At 35.0% G+C, this 22,457-nt stretch overlaps 2 protein-coding genes and 1 long non-coding RNA gene across 3 annotated transcripts; 2 read left to right on the top strand and 1 right to left on the bottom strand.

The window, feature by feature from the left end:
* The first annotated feature begins 426 nt into the window (after nt 1–426).
* On the top strand, nt 427–9,747 carry LOC127905819 (uncharacterized). Its single transcript, XR_008060262.1, has 2 exons — nt 427–492; nt 9,576–9,747. It is a non-coding gene; the product is annotated as an uncharacterized LOC127905819 (long non-coding RNA).
* A 4,726-nt stretch (nt 9,748–14,473) lies between these two features.
* LOC7492385 (putative disease resistance protein At1g58400) lies at nt 14,474–16,540 on the top strand. Its single transcript, XM_052456838.1, has one exon. It carries the CDS (start codon nt 14,954–14,956, stop codon nt 16,283–16,285), a length of 1,332 nt encoding a protein of 443 aa, XP_052312798.1. The 5' UTR covers nt 14,474–14,953; the 3' UTR covers nt 16,286–16,540.
* A 168-nt stretch (nt 16,541–16,708) lies between these two features.
* LOC7492386 (L-tryptophan--pyruvate aminotransferase 1) lies at nt 16,709–20,109 on the bottom strand. The gene is made up of 5 exons (XM_002315641.4): nt 19,888–20,109; nt 19,373–19,676; nt 17,736–18,016; nt 17,282–17,574; nt 16,709–17,165 (listed from the first exon to the last, which is right to left on the bottom strand). The coding sequence occupies exons 1-5, from the start codon at nt 19,992–19,994 to the stop codon at nt 16,960–16,962; spliced, it is 1,191 nt and encodes a 396-aa protein (XP_002315677.3). The 5' UTR covers nt 19,995–20,109; the 3' UTR covers nt 16,709–16,959.
* Between the last annotated feature and the right edge of the window lie 2,348 nt (nt 20,110–22,457).

The raw sequence follows: 22,457 nt of genomic DNA, 5'->3' as shown, positions 1-22,457 counted from the left end.
AAAAATGGACAGTAACAGTTGAACAGTAACAGTCCAAGCGTTTGTTAATGAGCGATTTTGACTACCTTAGAGGCAGAACTGGGTTCTTCTCAAACATAGAACTTGTAGCCTCATGTCTTACCTTTACAACGCCACAAATTTCGCTTGAATCGGAGTTCTATAACTCCAGATATAGTTAAAAATCTGAGGAGAGGTCAGACAGTAACAGTTCAAAAACGAGGCAGTAACAGTTGGACAGTGAAAGTCCAAATATAAAGAAATGAATGATAACTAGGATTGGACAAAGAACGACAGTAATAATGAGTGAGATGAGAAAAACATAAAGTACTAAAAAATGACTGAAAGAAAGACTTATTGGTTGTTGATATGGTTATTATAAAACATATCCTTGAGTGAGGAAAATTTATGAGATAAACCTGTGATTTGCAGGAGGGACCACAGACGTGGTGCAACAGCAGCAGCAGGGGAGCACGAGTAGAGCTTCTATTGCAGGTAGGTGTTTCACACCTATGCTTCCTAGTTAAATTCCATGATTTAATATATTTTGATGTGAAATGTGAATTACTGAATGTATGTGTATTCAAGGTGAAAAGTTGTTATGTGAATTGTCAAGTGATGAAATTATCATTGAAAAAGGAAAATATTAGAAGTGTGATTTGAGGCATAAACTAGCATACATTGAGTGTATGTTAGGATCCCGGGTAAGGGGATCACCATGTATTGTCTAGCATACATTGAGTGTATGTTAGGATCCCGGGTAAGGGGATCACCATGTATTGTCTAGCATACATTTAGTGTATGTTAGGATCCCGGGTAATGGGATCGTCACGAATGGACTAGCATACATTTAGTGTATGTTAGGATCCCGGGTAAGGGGATCTCCACGTATTGGCTAACATACATTCAGTGTATGTTAGGATCCCGGGTAAGGGGATCACCATGGAATGGCCAACATACATTTAGTGTATGTTAGGATTCCGGGTAAAGGGATCGCCTTATATCGACTCCTATAGGGTGGTGATGACAATACCAGTGAAATTGGTATCGGTAATGTGATAAGCAAAAGTAATCACGTTGATCTTATAAAGTTTGGAATGAAGGTTGATAGTGGCAGAGGGAACGGTTATTAATAGTTTGAATAAGGAAGAGATTTTTAAATAAAAAAAAAAACTAGAAGGGAGAAAGTAAATGAAATATGAATGCATGTTACCCTGTTGAAATTATTAGATATTCATATTGTTATATTTATGGAAATATTCACCTTGCAATAATATGTATTTTGTTTCAGGATCATCGCATACACGACAGGAGTAGACCCTAGCTTATGTTTCCTTTTTGAAGTCTAGGTTCTAGGGAGTATACCCTTGTATTTTGTAAACATGAAAATGGTTGTATAACTTAATTTGTATAATAAATGTTTAAACTTGATTGGATGAATTTAACGTTGTAGTTTATATAACCATATTTCATGTCTATGTATTTATATTTATTTAAATTATCCATCCATAATGATATTTTTGTTATATAATGCATATCATAAATATTATGGTTGATAGGTGTGAGTATAATTGTGGAATTGAAACCCAGGATGATTGGGTCGGGAATTAAGTTATGAGATGCGAACTGTTAGAAGTGTAAACAGGTTACATGTCGGTAACTTGGGACCTTACGGTATAGGGGGACTCTGTCGAAATTCTGGTAGATGTTAATACGAAGACCATGAATATGTATATATATATAAAAAAATTTAACTATGTTTTTCTATTGACATGAGATTGTGGTTTTATCCCAGAAATGAGGGATGTTACATTTGGTATCAGAGCTCAGGTTGCTATTCCGGGGATATGAATGATTATATGGTTTTGGAATGTGTTTCAGGATGGTGAGAACAAGGCAAGGAGCCAGGACTGATACATCCCTAGTTCGGGGAAGTGGCCAGAGTATTCGTAATGAAAGTGATCCAGACTGGGATCCCTTGGCAGACACCTCCTCTCATATACCTGCAGCATCAGTGTACTTAGAAGGGGGCGAGTCAGTGAGACTTCGAGATGATTCATTGTTCCGTCAGGCAGATGTATCCATGCTCGAGGGATCAGACAGACAGGGGGGAGATAATATACCTCCACCAGTGGCACCGGTAGCCGAATCAAACCTATTTTCGGATCCTACTTTTATGGAACATATAGTGAGAGCTGTGGCAGCAGGAATGGTAGCGGGGGCCTCCAATACGACTCCTAGATCAGGGGGAATAGTCACCATAGTGCAATGGGTGAAGGGTATGAGAGAGATGGGTTGTATGACTTACCGGGGTGAAGAGGATGCTGAGGTTGCTGGGCATTGGCTGAGGAAAGTGGAAAGAGTTATAAATCAGATGCAGGTGCTAGAGGAGCTACGGGTGGATTGTGTGACTCAGCTATTGGTTGAAGGTGCCCACTCTTGGTGGGAGACCATTAGAGAAAGGAGATCAGGGGAGGTATTGAGATGGAGGGATTTTCGTGAAGAGTTTGAGGAGAGGTACTATTCTTGGGAGCATAAGAGGGAGAAAGAACAGGAGTTCTTGGAATTGAAGCATGGAGATTTGACAGTGCTGGAGTATGAGAGGAGATTTCAGGATTTAGCAGCTTTTGCCTCCACTTACCTTCCCACAGAGCGCCACAGGGTGGAGAGGTTCCGTGATGGACTGAGGCGGGAATTGAGGATGATATTGATAGCCATGCAGTTTCAGTCGGTACGGGAATTGGTACGTGCTGCTCAGGGTATGGAGAGGGTAATAAAGGATACCCCGAAGCCAGTGGTCGAGCAGAGTCAGGCAATGGGAGCTAAGAGGAGAGATTTTGAGTTTATAACTGGGAGACCTCCTCTCCCAAAGAAGGGGAAGAGCGGGCCATCATCAGAACAGTTCCAGAGAAGGGGTGGGAGTTTCACCCCAGGAGGGAGCTCAGGAGGATCTAGACAAGTCAGTGGAAGAGGAGCTTGGGGAGGACAGTCTAGACAGGGAGTCAAAACTGCTGGAGGGTCTACAGAGCAAAAGGGACTAGTATATCCATTTTGTCAGAGGTGTGAGTAGCGACACCCGGGAAATTGCTCTGCGATGCCGGGGAGATGTTATATCTGTAGAAGTGAGGGGCATCGATGGAGAGAGTGCCCGCATGTAGGAAGAGGTTGTTACTATTGTGGGGACACGAGTCACCGAAAGAAGGATTGTCCTCGTAGAACTACCGAGGGAGCCCATGGTCAGAGGATTGAGGTTCAGAGCCAGCAGCAATCGGTGACAGTCAATCGTCCTATCAGGCCTACCCAGTCAGGCACGAGTGCTACACGTGGGAGGCCCAAAAATCAGGAGGGGAGGACTCAGGGTCGGGTATATCACATGACCTACGAGGATGTGAGAGCTGTACCTGATGTGGTGGCAGGTACTTTACAATTAGATACAATGCAAGTTTATGTTTTAATTGATCCTGGAGCTAGTCATTCCTTTGTATCTTATAGAATTGTGAATAACTTGCATGTGTTATCTAGTAACTTGGGAGTAGGGGTGACGGTTAGTACACCTTTGGGAGAGAATATACATATTGATGATATTTATAGAGGGGTAAAACTATATATTGGAGGATTAGAGTTGAGGGCAGATCTTATGCCGTTAGAGTTATATGATTTTGATGTGATCCTGGGCATGGATTGGTTAAGTAAACATAAGGCACAAGTGGATTGTTTCACCAAGACGGTGACAATCCAAGGAATAAGTGATAAAAGAGTAGTGTTTAAAAGGGGAAAGAAAGGTAATTCCAAGTTGTGTAATCTCAGTCTTGGTGGCTAGAAAATTACCGAGGAAAGGTTGTTCTGCTTGGTTAGCCCATGTAAGAGAGCTGGAAAAGGGTAGCATAGGTTTGGCTAGTATTCCTAGTTGTGAGGGAGTTTCAAGATGTATTCCCAGAAGAGTTGCCTGGATTACCTCCAGTTAGAGAAATTGAAGTTTCCATAGAAACTATTCCAGGAGTTTCTCCTATAGCCCAGTCTCCTTATAGGATGGCACCTATGGAATTGGCGGAACTGAAGGTCCAGCTTCAGGAATTGTTAGATAAAGGCTTCATCCGACCTAGTAACTCACCTTGGGGAGCTCCGATATTGTTTGTAAAGAAGAAGGATGGCACCCTTCGTTTGTGCATTGATTATCGTCAATTGAATAAAGTGATGGTGAAGAACAGGTACCCACTCCCACGAATAGATGACTTGTTTGATCAGTTGAAGGGTCCTAGGGTATTTTCTAAGATAGATCTGAGATCTGGATATCACCAGTTGAGAATCAAGGAACAAGACATACAAAAGACTGCCTTCCGAACCCGTTATGGGCATTACGAGTTTTCGGTGATGCCATTTGGGTTAACCAATGCTCCGGCCATGTTTATGGACTTGATGAATCGGGTGTTTCGGCCTTACCTGGACCAATATGTGGTTATATTTATTGATGATATTTTGGTGTATTCAAACTCTCATTTGGAGCATGAACAACATCTAAGGGTTGTGCTACATACTTTAAGGGAAAATCAATTATATGCAAAGCTGGATAAGTGTGAGTTCTGGCTCGAGGAAGTGGTATTTTTGGGCCATGTAATATCCGTAGAAGGAATATTTGTAGATCCAAGAAAGGTTGAGGCCGTGTTAAAATGGGAAAGGCCTACCAACGTGACAGAAATCCGGAGTTTCTTGGGTCTTGCTGGATATTACCGAAGGTTTATTGAAGGATTCTCCACCATAGCATCACCTTTAACTAAGCTGACCCGCAAGGAAGTCCGGTTTGTTTGGTCGGAAGAGTGTGAAGCAAGCTTTCAAGAACTGAAGGAGAGACTCACTTCTGCTCCTGTGTTGGCCCTTCCATCAGGGACAGAAGGGTTTGTGGTATATAGTGATGCCTCAAAAAGGGGTCTGGGATGTGTATTGATGCAAAATGGGCGTGTCATTGCTTATGCATCAAGACAGTTAAAGTCGCATGAGGTGAATTACCCGGTTCATGACCTAGAACTTGCAGCGGTGGTGTTTGCCTTGAGAGTATGGAGACATTATTTATATGGGACACAAGTTCAAATCTTTACAGACCATAAAAGTTTGAAGTATTTGATGTCATATAAGGAGTTAAACATGCGGCAGAGAAGATGGGTGGAGTTAATAAAAGATTACGATTGTGTTATTGATTACCATCCTGGTAAGGCTAATGTAGTAGCCGATGCCTTGAGTAGGAAGGGAAAAACAGTGATGAATGATATGGAGCTTAAGGAACAAGAAAGTATAGTGGAAATAAAGAAAATGGGCTTGCGGCTAAGGGTAGGGCCCGAAGGATCACTGTTAGCTCAGTTAAAGATCCGATCTGTGCTTCGAGACAGGGTCTTGGTGGCTCAACAAGCAGATGGGAAAGAAAAAGAGATCAAGGAGAGGGTAAACAAGGGTATAGAGACATCATTTCAAATGTTATCCGATGGGCTAATAGCTATGGGTAGACGAATTTATTTGCATGAGGATAAGATTTTGAAAGATGAAGTATTAAGAGAAGCTCATGAATCTCGATTTGCTACTCATCCTGGGAGTACAAAGATGTATATGGATTTAAAGGAAAACTACTGGTGGCCAAATATGAAGAGGGAAATAGCAGAATTTGTGTCGAATTGTGGGATATGTCAACAAGTAAAGATAGAACACCAGAAACCTGCAGGGGAATTACAGTCATTATCAATTCCGGAATGGAAATGGGAGGATATTTCTATGGATTTTGTGACGGGATTACCCAGGGGAAAGAAGGGGAATGATGCCATATGGGTGGTCGTGGATCGACTAACAAAATCTGCTTTGTTTTTGCCAATGAAGAAGACTGATTCGGTGGATAAGCTGGCAAAATTGTATGTAAATGAAGTAATCAGACTTCACGGAGTGCCGGTTTCAATTATATCGGATCGGGATCCAAGGTTCACATCAAGATTGTGGCCTAGCTTACAAAGGGCAATGGGGACAAAGTTGAATTTAAGCACGACATTTCATCCTTAGACGGATGGTCAATCTAAAAGGACCATCCAAACTCTTGAGGTCATGTGTGCTGGAGTTTGGAGGGAATTGGGAGGATCTCTTGAGGTCATGTGTGCTGGAGTTTGGAGGGAATTGGGAGGATCTCCTACCATTGGTGGAGTTTGCTTATAATAATAGCCATCAAACTACTATTGGTATGGCTCCATATGAAGCATTGTATGGGAGGAAATGTCGTACCCCAATTTGTTGGGAGGAAGTAGGAGAAAGGAAGTTTTTGGGACCTGAGATGGTGCAACTGACAACTGACAAGGTGAGGGTGATAAAAAAGAGAATGAAGGAAGCCCAAGATAGACAAAAAAGTTACGCAGATCGCCGAAGAAGGCTGTTGGAATTCCAAGTAGGGGATAAAGTATTTTTGAAGGTGGCTCCTTGGAAAGGCATCATTCGATTTGGAGTAAAAGGGAAATTAGCCCCGAGATATATTGGCCCTTTTGAGATTAAAGAAAGAATCGGGCCAGTTGCATATCGATTAGAATTGCTTGTATATTTGGATAAGATTCACAATGTGTTCCATGTATCATTGCTACGAAAGGCCAAGATAGACCCCTCACGGGTATTGCCACAAGTTCCTATGAAGATTAAAGGGGATCTAACCATGAAAACTAAGCCCGTCAAGATCTTAGATCGAGATGAGAAATTGTTGAGGAATAAAAGAGTTCCCTTGGTGAGAGTATTGTGGAGAAGCTCTCAAATAGAAGAAGAAACATGGGAAAGAGAATCCGAGATGAAGGAAAAGTTTCCGCACTTATTCTCCGACATAGGTACGTAACTTGAATTTCGAGGATGAATTTTTTATTAGAAGGGGAGATTGTAAATCCCGAGAAAAACCAAGGCTGGATTAAATTAAAGAAAATAAACTAAACTAAAAAGAAGTGGGGGTAAGAACCAATACACTTAAAGAAAATGGGGCCTAAATGCAAATAAGAATAATTATAGAGCATAAATACTCTTATTCTCACCAAAAACAGATCTGCAGCTACGTAAAGAAAGAAAAGAGGGAGTTTTTATATCTATTTTTAGAAATTAAGAGAGAAACACCAAAATTTCAAGAACCCATCCCAGATTGAGGGTTATAGGTAAAATAAACCCTGGTGGGAAAGGGATTAACAAGAAAAAAATTGAATAAGAAGAGAAGAGGGGAGGGTCGGCTGTCATTAGAAAGAAAAGGAGGGTTCGAAGCCTTGATTCGCATCAGGTAAGATATTCTAAACATGGTCTTATGAGTCATTTCAAGTCGATTATGAATTGATGCCTGGATGTTAATTTATATATTGAGTTCTTAGACTTGAATTGAGGAAAAAAAAAGAGTAAGAGTTGTTAAAGTAAAGAACTTCATGTGTTGTGTGTAAATGGAAAGGTTGATGAATCTGGACAGTTTCGTCTCTTGACCTTCAAAGAGATTTTGGGTAGGAGAATGAAGGAATTAGGATCAAGTTCCTTCATAGAAATTGTAGTTTTGGATGTTTATTAATGAGAGATTTTGACTACCTTAGAGGCAGAACTGGGTTCTTCCCGAAACATAGAACTTGTAGCCTCATGTCTTACCTTTCCAACGCCATAAATTTCGCTTGAATCGGAGTTCTATAACTCTAGATATAGTTAAAAATCTGAGAAGAGGTCAGACAGTAACAGTTCAAAAATAGACAGTAACGGTTGGACAGTAACAGTCCAAGTGTTTGTTAATGAGCGATTTTGACTACCTTAGAGGCATAACTGGGTTCTTCCCAAAACATAGGACTTGTAGCCTCATGTCTTACCTTTCCAACACCACAAATTTTGCTTGAATCGGAGTTCTATAACTCCAGATATAGTTAAAAATATGAGGAAAGGTCAGACAGTAATAGTTCAAAAATGGACAGTAACAGTTGGACAGTAACAGTCCAAGCGTTTGTTAATGAGCGATTTTGACTACCTTAGAGGCATAACTGGGTTCTTCCCAAAACATAGGACTTGTAGCCTCATGTCTTACCTTTCCAACGCCATAAATTTTGCTTGAATCGGAGTTCTATAACTCCAGATATAGTTAAACATTTGAGGAGAGGTCAGACAGTAAAAGTTCAAAAATGGACAGTAACAGTTGGACAGTAACAGTCCAAGTGTTTGTTAATGAGCGATTTTGACTACCTTAGAGGCAGAACTGGGTTCTTCCCAAAACATAGGACTTGTAGCCTCATGTCTTACCTTTCCAACGCCATAAATTTCACCTGAATCGGAGTTCTATAACTCTAGATATAGTTAAAAATCTGAGTAGAGGTCAGACAGTAACAGTTCAAAAATGGACAGTAACAGTTGAACAGTAACAGTCCAAGTGTTTGTTAATGAGCGATTTTGACTACCTTAGAGGCAGAACTGGGTTCTTCTCAAAACATAGAACTTGTAGCCTCATGTCTTACCTTTACAACGCCACAAATGTCGCTTGAATCGGAGTTCTATAACTCCAGATATAGTTAAAAATCTGAGGAGAGGTCAGACAGTAACAGTTCAAAAACGAGGCAGTAACAGTTGGACAGTGAAAGTCCAAATATAAAGAAAGGAATGATAACTAGGATTGGACAAAGAACGACAGTAATAATGAGTGAGATGATAAAAACATAAAGTACTAAGAAATGACTGAAAGAAAGACTTATTGGTTGTTGATATGGTTATTATAAAACATATCCTTGAGTGAGGAAAATTTATGAGATAAACCTGTGATTTGCAGGAGGGACCATAGACGTGGTGCAACAACAGCAGCAGGGGAGCATGAGTAGAGCTTCTATTGCAGGTAGGTGTTTCACACCTATGCTTCCTAGTTAAATTCCATGATTTAATATATTTTGATGTGAAATGTGAATTACTGAATGTATGTGTATTCAAGGTGAAAAGTTGTTATGTGAATTGCCAAGTAATGAAATTATCACTGAAAAAGGAAAATATTAGAAGTGTGATTTGAGGCATAAACTAGCATACATTGAGTGTATGTTAGGATCTCGGGTAAGGGGATCACCATGTATTGTCTAGCATACATTTAGTGTATGTTAGGATCCCGGGTAATGGGATCGTCACGAATGGACTAGCATACATTTAGTGTATGTTAGGATCCCGGGTAAGGGGATCTCCACGTATTGGCTAACATACATTCAGTGTATGTTAGGATCCCGGGTAAGGGGATCACCATGGAATGGCCACCATACATTTAATGTATGTTAGGATTCCGGGTAAAGGGATCGCCTTATATCGACTCCTATGGGGTGGTGATGACAATATCAGTGAAATTGGTATCGGTAATGTGATAAGCAAAAGTAATCACGTTGATCTTATAAAGTTTGGAATGAAGGTTGATAGTGGCAGAGGGAACGGTTATTAATAGTTTGAATAAGGAAGAGATTTTTAAATAAAAAAAAAAACTAGAAGGGAGAAGTAAATGAAATATGAATGCATGTTACCCTGTTGAAATTATTAGATATTCATATTGTTATATTTATGGAAATATTCACCTTGCAATAATATGTATTTTGTTTCAGGATCATCGCATGCACGACAGGAGTAGACCCTAGCTTATGTTTCCTTTTTGAAGTCTAGGTTCTAGGGAGTATACCCTTGTATTTTGTAAACATGAAAATGGTTGTATAACTTAATTTGTATAATAAATGTTTAAACTTGATTGGATGAATTTAACGTTGTAGTTTATATAACCATATTTCATGTCTATGTATTTATATTTATTTAAATTATCCATCCATAATGATATTTTTGTTATATAATGCATATCATAAATATTATGGTTGATAGGTGTGAGTATAATTGTGGAATTGAAACCCAGGATGATTGGGTCGGGAATTAAGTTATGAGATGCGAACTGTTAGAAGTGTAAACAGGTTACATGTCGGTAACTTGGGACCTTCCGGTATAGGGGTACTCTGTCGAAATTCTGGTAGATGTTAATACGAAGACCATGAATATGTATATATATATATAAAAAAAAAATTTAACTACTCTGTTTTTCTATTGACATGAGATTGTGGTTTTATCCCAGAAATGGGGGATGTTACATATTGACTATTACCACTATATACTAAAAAAAAACAATGGTACATTGTTTTCTTTTCTTTTGATCATTGTCATTATTGTTGTATTCTTGCAAGTTAAATTTGAATTTGCTTCTTTTTTATATATATAAGTTTAATTTATGCATAAATGATCCCTATAGTCTTAGAATTATAAGTTTCAATCGTAGACTTCTTTATTTATTTATTTATTTTAGTCTGCGAGTGTTGAGATATGTTAGAAAAGAAAAAAAAAGAAAAGAAAAGAAGTCATTCAGTCACATTCTTGTTATGAAAAAAAGCCAATCTTGTTATCAATGAATTTGTCTTACAAATATGAGTTCTATGAAGATGGTTTATAACTTTTATCCTGTCAAAAACATAAATCAAGACTTAAAAAGTTTTTTTTTATTTGGTTTGATTTTAGATGTTTAGACAGATTAAATAGTGTTTTTGGAGTTAAAATGAGTTTAATTAGGTTCTTAAAATGTTTTTTTAAATGTTTTGAGATAAAAATAAATTGAAAAATAGTATTTGAAGTTGCAAAACTCATACTTTAAATTCAAATCATACAAATGGTAAAAATTCAAACTAGAATGTGGCACCCATTCTTTCTTATTAAAAAAGGAATATTACTATTTTGTTATTTTTTATTGTATAATTTTTACAGAATTTTGATGATTAATTATTCTTTTATGTTTTTCTTTTGTTGTGTACAAATTATTGATTCATGATTTTTATATTTTTTTTAATGAAAATTGCTTTTCAAATCATGATAAATCTTTATTTAAAAAACAATACTTCTATTAAAAAGCATGTTTTTTGGAAACCGAGAAGAAATACGTGAATAATAAAAGCGATTTTTAATTGAAAAAGATATATATCTTTTTCTTTTTTAATTCAAATCATTAATATTTTTATGAATATTTATTTTAATTAATTTTAGTTTTTATTCAAAAACATGCTGCTAATTAAAAAAAGACATGTTCTTGCCAAACAAAAATACATGAATAAGAAATTAAAAACTCACATAACATAATATTTTTTTCTCTCCACAATTTAAATCATTGTATTTTTTTTATATAAATATCAATTTTAATTACCACAAAACTAAATAAAAACATATTTGAAAACCGCCACACAAGGGAAAAAATTAGTAAATATATTAAAAGAGCTAGACTTTTTATTGTAACTCTGAAATTGTTCAAATAGAAATAAAACATGGTGGATTACTCTGTGGAAAAACAATGCAATCTCTATTGTCCACCTACAAATAAAAAATATTGATTGAATGCTCTAGTCAGCTTTTAATTTTTTGTCATTTTAATTTAAAGTCTGTTAGTTTTTGTCTTCAAACTTCATTTTTATAATATTTCAGTTCTCACTCATCTATGTTTATCCTAAAAAAAATCAATTTTAGTATTAATGAGTTTGTTTTAGAGAAAAAAGGTCAATGAAGGTGTTTTTATTTTTTAACCATACCAAAAAGTAGATCAAAGCATTTTATTATAGCATTGGTATTGTTCAAGCACTGATAAAACCTATGAAATCTCTATTGTTTAGGAAGAAACAAAACACTATTCATTTTACACTTTGATCATTGGAGTTTTCAATTTTTTTTCATATTCAATCCATGTAGTTTTTGTTTTGTTTATTTTAGTCTTCAAACTTCATTTTCACAATATTCTTATTCCTAAATTTTAAGAGAGTAGAAAGAAAGTCGTTGAAAAATAAAGAAGATAAATATTTTAGTTAGCCATAAAAGAGACTGATCTTGGTGTTAATGAGTTAATCTTAAAAAAATAAATTAATGGAGGTGGTATTTTTCCTTAAACTATGATGGAAAAGGTAGATTGAGGCCTGTAAATCTTTTTTTTTTTTGTCTTGATTTATGATTTTTTAAGTGATTAAATGATAATTTAGGATTGTAAATGAAGTTATCTAGGTTCCTAATATATATTTTTAGGTGTTTTTAGATGAAAATAAGTTGAAGTTTTGATTTTAGGGGTCCAAAAAACTCAGATTCTTCTAGTACTCGGAAATTGTACTGTAGAAGATATATAGTCTACCAAAGCAGATAATGCGTTGTCCATTCAATTTTTTTTTTAAAAAATAGGGTAGACTACATGTATTCTGTCATTCCTTCCAGACCTAAACGTGATTGCCCTTCACCTTTTGTTTTTTTTCTTACATTTTTTTTAATGTTTTAATAAAATTAGCTTTAAATAAAATTATAAAACTTATTTGATTATGCCACGGTCTTCAAATAAAATTACAGTTTCTTTCGGTAATATTAACAATTATTTTATAAATAATTATGTACAAAACTCAAATTATTTAATTTTTTATACCATCACATAAAAATTAAGATTTTTTTGTTGGTTGAAAATTACATTACAAGTCATGATAAGGTTTTATACGAAGAAACAAGCTTCTAATAAAAAAGCATTGTTCAGAAAAATAAAAAAGAAATGAATGAATAACACAAAGGGATTTGTCTAAAGAAATAATTTTTTACTTCTAAATTTAAATCATTTAAATTATTAGGAATTTTTATTTAATTTCTTTAAGTTTGTATTGAAAAATCATGTTGCTGATAAAAAAAATCATGGCAATGTCAAATTATTGAAATTATTTCAAGTATTTATTTTAATAGTCATAAAATCAAATAAAAACAGGTTTTAAAATGACCCTGCGACATCACGTGGATAATAAACTAGTAAAACAAACTAAAAGATTTATGTAGATCTTAATCGTTCCCTAGACATAAAACAACCGTGAATTGCACTATAGGGGAGCGATGCATTTTTTTATATTGTTCCTAGGGAACGAAAAAGTTTATTTTGATACCTAAAGTTTTTAATTTTTACATATTTATCTATGTAATGTATTTTTACATACTTTAGGTGCACCTGGGCTTGATTTTTTTGCCCGTCACCTTTTTTCTTCTCTTTTCAATCAATTTTTTATCTTAAAAAAAACAGAATAAAATTCTATTCTAAATAAAATTATTGAGATGATATTAAAAACATTATCATGTTGCGTTACAAATTTTAAATAAAATTATAGTTTTTATGATAATATTAACAATTATTTTATAAATGATAGATGTCAACAACTTCGAATTGAATCAATTTTACTTTAATAATAAGTGTTTAAACTAATAAAATCCTTGCTAATGGAGTGTTTAATGGAGAGGTTTCAAAACTCTATACTTTTTATTACAAAACTAATAAAAAAAATTAAATAAAAACTAATAAATTCTTGCATTATAAAAAAATTTCTATAATACATCAAAATAATCATTTATAAGAGTAGATTCGTTTTTTTAATTGGTGGTAGTCCTGTGATTTCTTAAAAATACGGAAGCATGATTCTTTTATTTGTTTATTTATTTATTGTATCTTACTTTTCAAATCATGATATATTTTTATTTAAAAAACCTTAATTATGAAAACAAAGACATGTTTTAGTAAAAACAAGAAATTTATGAATAAAAAGGGGAAATTTCACTAAGAAAATACATTTTTTAGTCAAAGATTTAAATTATTGGAATTATTACAAATAATTATTTAACTTACGGACAAAAAAACTAAAAGTTTTGGAGATTTTTATTAATGATTCTTATTATTTTCTAGAAACAAAACACTATGAATTCCACTGTGCATCCGTTGTGTTTATTTTAATATTCATGGGTCATGAGAAAAAACAATTTAGCCTCTATATTTTTCAATTTTTTTTATATTTTATTAGTATAGTTTTATAAGTTTGCATTGGGGTCTTAAACAACAATTTCCTCACTTTTTAGTTTGTGCAAGTTGAGAAAGAAAAAAGAAAAAAAAAAAGAAATAAGAGGAAACTGATCAATTTTGATGTAAGTGAGTTTGGCTATAAGAAGAAAGTCTGTTGGAGGTGATTTTCCCCTTTAACCATATTAGAAAATGTCTTTAACCATAAGTGTTTTTTTTTTTTTTTTATTTCTGACCTTAATATTTGATTCATTAAAATTAAATTTTCTAATTTGTTTCAATATGGGTTTCATAAGTTCATTATCATCTCAAGCTTTAAATCACGGGTTTCAGAGGTTTACCATAGTTGACCGGGATCAATATATCACGCTCAAAATTTTTTGTTAAAAGAATTGTGTAAAATACATCATAATTTAAATATTTTAAAAATATTTCATTTAATATACATTAAATTTTTTATTTCCGATATATTTATATCTTTTAAAAGATAAAAGAAAATTATCTAACTCGCGCAGTAATGTAAGTAAAAAACTACTGACTTATTATAGAGCTTAGGAGAGAGTCAAGAATGCTTTATTTTTTATTAACCAAGCATTATATAACCCCCCCCCCCCCCCCCCCCCCAAACACAGGAAGCACCTCGGCTGGTATTGCCATCACTGACGTTGACTACAGATATTACTAGATACAAAATAAATAATCTTCCAATATAAATTCTGTTCTGAGATGCACAGCAGATGCAAATCAGGACTTCATTAGGGTTTGTTTGAGCTGATAATATCCAACCATGCCTTATTTCAACTTCACTCAAGAGATAGGCAAACCTGACTTGTTACCGAGGAAATTCTGGGGATTGAATCTGAAGCTAGTTTTTTTCTAAGCACATCAGCAGCAGAAGGATCGCGCTCATCAAGAGTCGCTGACATCACAGGTGAGAGTTCTTCTTCAGAATCTTTCAAATCAAATTATGCAAAGCTTCCTGATTACCTTAAGTCATGCCTAGACTACTCTGCCATTGTTTGTTGGAGATCTTATCGTGTAGAGATAGGAAAACTAGTTCGGCTTTTGTTGGCTGAAGGTCTTATAGAAGACAGACCAGGGGATATCATGGAGGATGTAGCAGAAAATGTTCTCAAGGAATTGATTGACCTAGGAATGCTTCAAGTTCAACAAGTACAACAAGAGACTGAAGTAAAAGTCCCTGCCTCGTATGTCCAGTTATGTATTCTTAAATTGGAGAAACAAGATTTTGTTTCTAAAACTGCAAACTCACCTGTGCGTTTACGGATCAGAGATGATGGAAGGGATATCTATCCTAACGTTGAAGGCCTTCTAATTCAATCTCTATTTATTATTAGTGAACGCCGTGATTCTTCTTTTGGTGCTCCCCGAGGCCTTTCACGGGCCTATATGAGAAATGTTTGTGGTATGCACTTTCTGTTGGTGCTGGATTTGCGTGGCTTGATAGAGTGCTTACCTGATGAATTGGGAGACTTGATTCACCTGAGGTACTTGGGCTTGTTTAACTCAAATCTAGATGAGCTTCCAGGGACTTTAGGGAATCTTAAAAGACTGCAAACTTTGGATATAAGGATGTGTCGACATCTACGCAAACTACCAATAGAAATTCTGCATATCCAACAGTTGAGACACCTTCTAATGTCCGACAGCATTAATGATTGTGAAATTAGAGTTCCGAAGGGCGTTGGAACATTGGTAAGTCTTCACACTTTGTCTGGTATTTATGGTGGAGATGATATTGCCATAGAATTGATTGCCTTAACCCAGCTACGAGAGCTCGGCGTTAAGCGTGTGACTGACGATCATGCCAGTGAGCTGTTTGCAGCTATAAAGAAGATGGAAAACCTCACATCCCTATCGCTAGAAGCAGAGCGCAACTACTTTGAAGATACAAGTTTCTCTATTTTTGCTGAATTGGATGCGTTTTCTCCCCCGCCACTTCTTCAAGAGTTTTTCTTACTTGGGGGATTAATTGAGATGCCCGTTTGGTTTGCCTCCATGGAAAACCTCACCCGCCTATCATTATTCTATTCTTATCTGTCGGAGAATCCAACTTCAGTCCTTCAGTTGCTTCCCAAATTGAAGCATCTTCAACTCTGGGAAGCCTACAAGGCAAGGCACATTGGTAAAGAATTTTGCAATGCAGGTGGTTTCCCTGTGCTGGAAACTCTCACAATTGCTTCTGAGTTCCTGGCGGAATGGACTGAAATTGAAACGGGAGCTTTTCCACGTTTAAGATATCTTTGTTTTCGTCGCTGTAGAAACTTGATTTTTCTTCCTGAAGGGTTGCAGAACATTTCCACACTTCAAGATCTGTGTTTCTTCCCCTGGAATCCAGACCTTAAAAGGCGATTGATGGGTGAAGAGAATTACAAGATCAAGCATGTCCCAAATATTCGGGGGTTTGAGAACCGTTGATTTTCCAACCAAGAAATGGAAAAACATTAACCACAATAGTTTCCATAGGAAGTTTTTCAAGGATGAAATGCTTTTGCTTTACTCCTCAAATATCATCTCCTGCTTTCTGTTCATTTACCTCAATATTCTGGTGAAGTATGCTATCCTCTGGACCTCTACTGTCTTGTATACCTAAATTTGTGCAATCTCCAGCGGAGAAACCAGTGTACTAGACTTCAAAAAATCTATCTTAATGATGAACGATGTGTTTATCTATTTGCGTTTCCTTAATATCTGGATTATTATCTAATTATTCTATAGAATTGCCCTTCTTGTAGATTTCTCTCTAAGGATTGAATCATTAGAAAATCAAGGAGACAGATCTGTCTTTCGGGTTACCAGTGAAAATTTAATTTTCTTTTTTTCGTTTGGAATTGGACTTGCTAGATAAGAAACACGTCTATTATATTGGCAACAGTTCATATAAATTAGACATCCCATTCCGTGTTTACATAGAATCAATGGCGTAGCAATCTACATCGCATTAAAATTTGAAAACACCATCGGATGTACGAGCATGAACTACCCTGTATCCCTAGTTAGCCTAGATCCTGCTGTGTCCTCTTAATGTTCTCTAATACAGGCGTGTTAAGAACATTTTATTTGATGATAGAGCTTTCTTCTCGTCCCATGTATCAAGTCACTACATTTCCAGTGGTATTGTCGATGATTGCTGATAACCTCTCCAAGAAAAGGTTAAAGGCTTCTGGTGGACTAAACATGCTTATTCTGACATACTTTGGACTAGCCCCAAACCGCTCCCCACTTCTTGCTATTATCTTATGCTCTCTTAAACGACTCTCCCAGTCTATATCCTCCTTGCTGTGCAACCATGCAAAAGCTGTTTGCAGAAAAGCAAAATATGTTAGAAGACCTTTTCAAATGAGCCTAAACTAAAGTTGGGGTGTCCTATTTCAAAAGTAACAAAAATAATATTGATCTAATTATGAGCATTACCAGGACTTGAATCCATGTACTTTCCAGTGAAGTTGCAGTAATCTCGTGGGTACTTTGGCAGACTGAAGACTCTGCTGTTCTTGACAACATTTCGCAATCTCTCCCACCTTTCTTTCAGAATGCTATGGCTATACTCAAAGAAGTTCTCTGAATCAGCAGTCCTACAACCTTCGCCAAGCACTCCAAGAATCTTTGCAGCTCGAATCTGAGATTCTTTAGATACACCGATGGAACTGATCTGCATGTATTCAGTCATCTTTCTAGCTACCTCTTTATCCTTAACAAGTGCCCAGCTTCAATTTGGAAACAAAATAATTAGCAGAAAAGAACAAGAATGAACTACAAATTAAACACAGGCCGCAAAGCAGAATGATATATTGTGGCGATCTTCTTATTCCAACAACAAGTCATGCATTGCGACATTAATCTCTTAACTAAAGAATGTCCTGCTCACCCAATCCGGGAACCAGCATGTCCAGTGCATTTGGAAAATGTGAACAGCATAATATCAAGATCCAAGGGTTGAGTGATAGGCGTGTATTGTGGCCAGTAGTAGGCAAGGTCATAGACAAGCTTCCCTTCCCCACGGTTCACCACAGCTTCTCGCATAGCACCATCAGGATTATTTGGCGAGGTCACGACCTCAATATAAGGTCCATCCTTCTCAAAGGTGTGTGCATCTCCCTCCCATTTATAGAGTCCTGAACGCAGGAATTCTGCCTGATCTTTATATCCCTGCAGGCAATGAACATCACAAGCACATAAATGAATTAATCTTCCACGACGAATAACGGCGCCAGAGAATTGACCTGTCGTCTTCTTTTTTCTTTTCTTTTTTTCACCATAGACGTACCATGAGGTAAGAAACCAATATATGTTTTGAATTAGTATTTTGTCAGTCAAGTAACATGAACAGGAAATTAAGAAAACTTGCAATCACATTATGGATTAATTAATTACATATGCATATATAATTAAATGCATGTGAATAAGCATGCAAGCAGTCAAGCAACTCTGTTGATGGCCAATTGCACATGATTTAATTAAATGAACTCAAGAACTTAGTGTTATAATATTAAGCAAGTGCATGAGGTTCTGCAGCAAAGTTTGTGGAAAATGTGGGTAACATGCAAAGTTGTCTGCTCCAAGGACCGCAACAGGGAGATGGATTTGCTATTTTCTAAGATGAAACATCTTTGTTCCTGCTCTCGTAGCAAACGCCAGGCGCAAGTTCTCCCAAGTTTTGACACAAACTAGACATGGTCATGTTACCTAAATCTTAGTTTCTCTTTAAGAAACATGTTTGTCGCCATGTCTTCTGTTACAAACAGCACTCCTTTTTATTTATCGATTAATGAATTATTTTATTTGTAAGAAATACCATTAACGTGATGTTTTTATTAAATTAAGCTCTTTCTTTTTCAGAAATAATCTTAATGATCTCGTACGTACGACTTTTTCACTCATGGCTGCCGGCCAAGCTTAATTTCCTTAACCAGGCAAAGATGATTCTCTAAATAAATAAATACATGAGAAATTAAAAAAGTAAACTAAATTCAAGCAGTTCTGTTTTATGCAAGACAAATAAACAACAAAAATTATTATATTATATATTCTTGTTGGTTTGACTTTGACTTGTCAAAACTGTCTTGGCTGGTTTCAGATCTCCTATGTATATACATCCTAAAAGGATCTGACTCCTCTAATGTCAGAGGCGACATGCCTCGTCATGTTAAAAAAACAAAATTAGAACGTTGATTTTGAAATTTATAATTTGAATTTTCTCAAATAAAGAAGATAGCTATTACTTTTAAAAATAAAAAAAGTTCTTCCCACCAAGTAAAATAAATCTCAAATATTGTGATTTAGATTAATATATAGATTTTCTTAATATAACGGATCATGCTATCCCTATATTAAAGGGAGCTCAATCCAATCGTTTGAAGATCGTCATTGAGTTCCATGAGTAGGTTATTAAGCCAGTATTGAGTCTGGTTTTACACCGTCAGATCAAGTGATGAAAGCATGTAAAGACTTGCACCAAATTATGTAAACTGAAAGAAGTTTGATGAGGAAGGGAGCGGTGGCTACCGAGTAAAAAGGAGCGGCGGCTACAAGACTGACGGGGTGGCGATCAGCGGGAGAAGAGAGAGCATACAGAGCAGCCATTAAGAGCTGTGTTGAACCTGTCCCAACCACGACGTGGCGATCCTCTGTTACTGCATTTCCAACAACACGATGCAGTCGCTTTATGGCATCACCAAGTTGTGGCTGCAAAAACCAGCAAATGTTGCTAATATCACTGAAATAGCTCATCAAATCACACCCTTCAATCACCAACGTGCACTTGTCTCCCATTTTCCTCCAGTATGGCTCGAATAACGTTGGATCTCCCCTGCATTTCCGCATAACACATCACTTCCTCTCGTACGTTAAAAAAACTTTATCCCAGATAACAACACTACGTGATAATTATACCAAACTAAAACTGTTAAACCCTAAATGACTAGCCAGGCCATTGCACCGGCGCAATGTAGCCACAACGAGGTGGTGTATGCTTTTAATTTCCGATAGAAAACAAAAGAATTTAATAAACGTGAACTTACTGATCTAGATTGATCATGGAATCCGGCGAGAGACTTGTCTTTGTGGGCTTAGTTGTCGTCGGAGAAGAGTTTTGGTTATTGGTTGCTCCATTCTCTAAACCGCCCATTTTTCTCTTCTCTTTTTCTTCTCTTCTTTTGGTTTCCTCTACTACAGTCAGTGCTCGTGGTTTCTCGTTTACGTGCTTTGATGGGATATGCAAATACCTGTATTTATACTAAATTAATGATTATCTGTCAAATGCAATTTTGCTTGTTTCCAATCCATAATTATTCCTAATTAACCCATATTAACATATTATCATTGACGGAAAGATACAATGAATTCAAACATCATATATATGTGTAATCTTAAAGAATTAGTTTGATGGTTAATTAGAATATTTGCTGCTTTTTTATTTTATTTTCCAGGTTTAAACTTTGACGATAACGTTTAAGAGAATTTATTAGTTTTTTTTTTAACATACTAAACCGATATAAGGGGTGTATTTTTAATTTATCTAGAAAAAAATAATAATCTCAATACCCTTATTGTTGAAAAAAAAGCTCACATGCAATGTACATATATAACGCTGTTCACGGGCTCCAAAACCTGTCAAGACAGAATCTGATCATGTATACATGATATTTAAAACACACATAGCATAAATCACGAGAGAAATTGTAGAAAATGAAGTTCCTAAATGAGAAACAGGCAATATATCAACCAATGAATTAAGACCTTGTTTGAGAATGTGATCGAATCTTGCAGCTAAAAGATTTTAAAATTTTTATATTTTTTTTATTGTTTTGATGTGCTAATATAAAAAATAAATTTAAAAAATTTATTTTAAAAAATTTTAATTTTTTAAAATTTATTTTAGAAAAGCTCAATTTCCAATTAATTTAATATTGAATGATAGAATCATAAAAAAAATCAATTTAGAAAATTAGCCAAAGAAAATTCAAGAAAGAATGAAAAATAAAAAAAATCGAAATAACTAGGGATATTTTCAAAATCAGTGAAAAATTCAACAAAAAATAAATAAATAAAAATAACAGAGCCTAATCTCCAATTGAATAAATGATGAAGGACAAAATTAAAAAACAAATCAAGTAAATCCAGACGAACCTCTTATACTTGGGTTAACCTCTAAACTCATAACTTTTAAAATCCTGGATCTGGACTCAATACAGAAGCTAAATCACTAACCAATTTAATATTGAAGGGTGAATCCAAAAGAAACTTGGGCATTTATTACTTGGATCATATTCGCGATTTATTTCCATACTCGAACAAATAAGAATTTGAAAGGTTTAAATTCTGCAATTGTTGCTTCTATTGGTTTTCTTAAATAGGAAAAACAATAATAGTTTAAAAAACTTGTCAAAGTTAAAAAAAAATAACAGTAAAAAAAATTAGAATAAAATTTTATAGGAAATAAAGTTAAGGAAGATGAAATTGTAAAAAAGTTAATTTAAAAAACCATTTCAAATAAACCAAATAGCAATCAAAAGAATGAAAATCAAATTTGAATTATTAAAAAAGTAAAAGGGGATGAAATTAAAAAATAATTCTGATTTTATAAATTATTCAAAAAATATATTCCAAATATTGAAGGATGGAATAAAAAATATCAATTTAAAAACTCACCCAAAGAAAATTCAACAAAGAACAAAAAATAAAAAGACTTGAGATAAGCTGAGTCATTTAAAAAATAAGTGAAAAACTCTATAGAAAGCTAATAAATAAAAATGACAGAGCTTAGTCTCCAATTGAATAAATATTAAATGATAAAATTAAAAAAAAAATGAGCTTAAAAAAAAAAAACAAGCAAACATGAGCGAACCACTTAAAGTCAAGCTAATATCTAAAACTTGTAACCTATACGATCCTAAACCCAAACACAATTAAGAAGCTTAATTCATAACTAATTTAATGTTGAAGGAAGAAATCGAAAAAAATACAAATTTAAAAACTTTTTCAAAATAAAAAAAATAGCAATGAAAAAAATGAGAATCAAATTTGATAGGAAAATAAACTTAGGGAGAATGAAATAGTAAAAAAAAAATTAAAAATAATCTCAAACAAAACAAATAGCAATCAATAGAATGGAGATCAAACTTGAAAGATAAAAAAAAGTGGAAGAGGGGGGGTGAGACTGAAAAGGAATTCTAATTTTTATTATTATTCAAAATAGAATAAATAATAATTAAAAGGATAGTGACCAAATGTTAAGAGAAAAAAATAAAGGGATTGGTCTGAAATTTTAAACAGTTTGACTCAAAATTTGAGGTGGAGAGAGAAGAAGAAGAAACAAGAAATGGTTGTCAGTATCAAATCGGAGGTGTGTTTAATGCGCACGCCATCCCGTCGTTGAGAGGACACGAAGACCTTTTTAAAGCGTCATTAAATGTAAGGGTGTTCAAAATAACCGATAAACCCGATAAAATCAAAGAAAAATTAACCAAAAAAACTGAACCGAAATGAAAAACGGATTAATCGATTTTCAAAACCATAAATTTTAACAAGTCCGGTTCGGTTTCGGTTTTAAACCAGAAATCGAACCAAACCGAACCGGACCCACTAAACA

The sequence above is a fragment of the Populus trichocarpa genome, chromosome 10 (genome assembly GCF_000002775.5).
Source record: "Populus trichocarpa isolate Nisqually-1 chromosome 10, P.trichocarpa_v4.1, whole genome shotgun sequence".
NCBI classification, from domain to species: Eukaryota; Viridiplantae; Streptophyta; class Magnoliopsida; order Malpighiales; family Salicaceae; genus Populus; species Populus trichocarpa.
This window is presented reverse-complemented; position numbering and strand designations above follow the sequence as displayed.

Excerpts from the sequence above, each read along its gene's own strand:
- LOC7492385 (XM_052456838.1), top strand. The coding sequence starts at position 14,954 with ATGGAGGATGTAGCAGAAAATGTTCTCAAGGAATTGATTGACCTAGGA.
- LOC7492386 (XM_002315641.4), bottom strand. The coding sequence starts at position 19,994 with ATGGGCGGTTTAGAGAATGGAGCAACCAATAACCAAAACTCTTCTCCG. Across the intron at positions 19,677-19,887 it reads TCCATGATCAATCTAGATCA|GGGAGATCCAACGTTATTCG; the intron begins GTAAGTTCACGT and ends GCGGAAATGCAG. Across the intron at positions 17,166-17,281 it reads GTACATGGATTCAAGTCCTG|CTTTTGCATGGTTGCACAGC; the intron begins GTAATGCTCATA and ends TTCTGCAAACAG.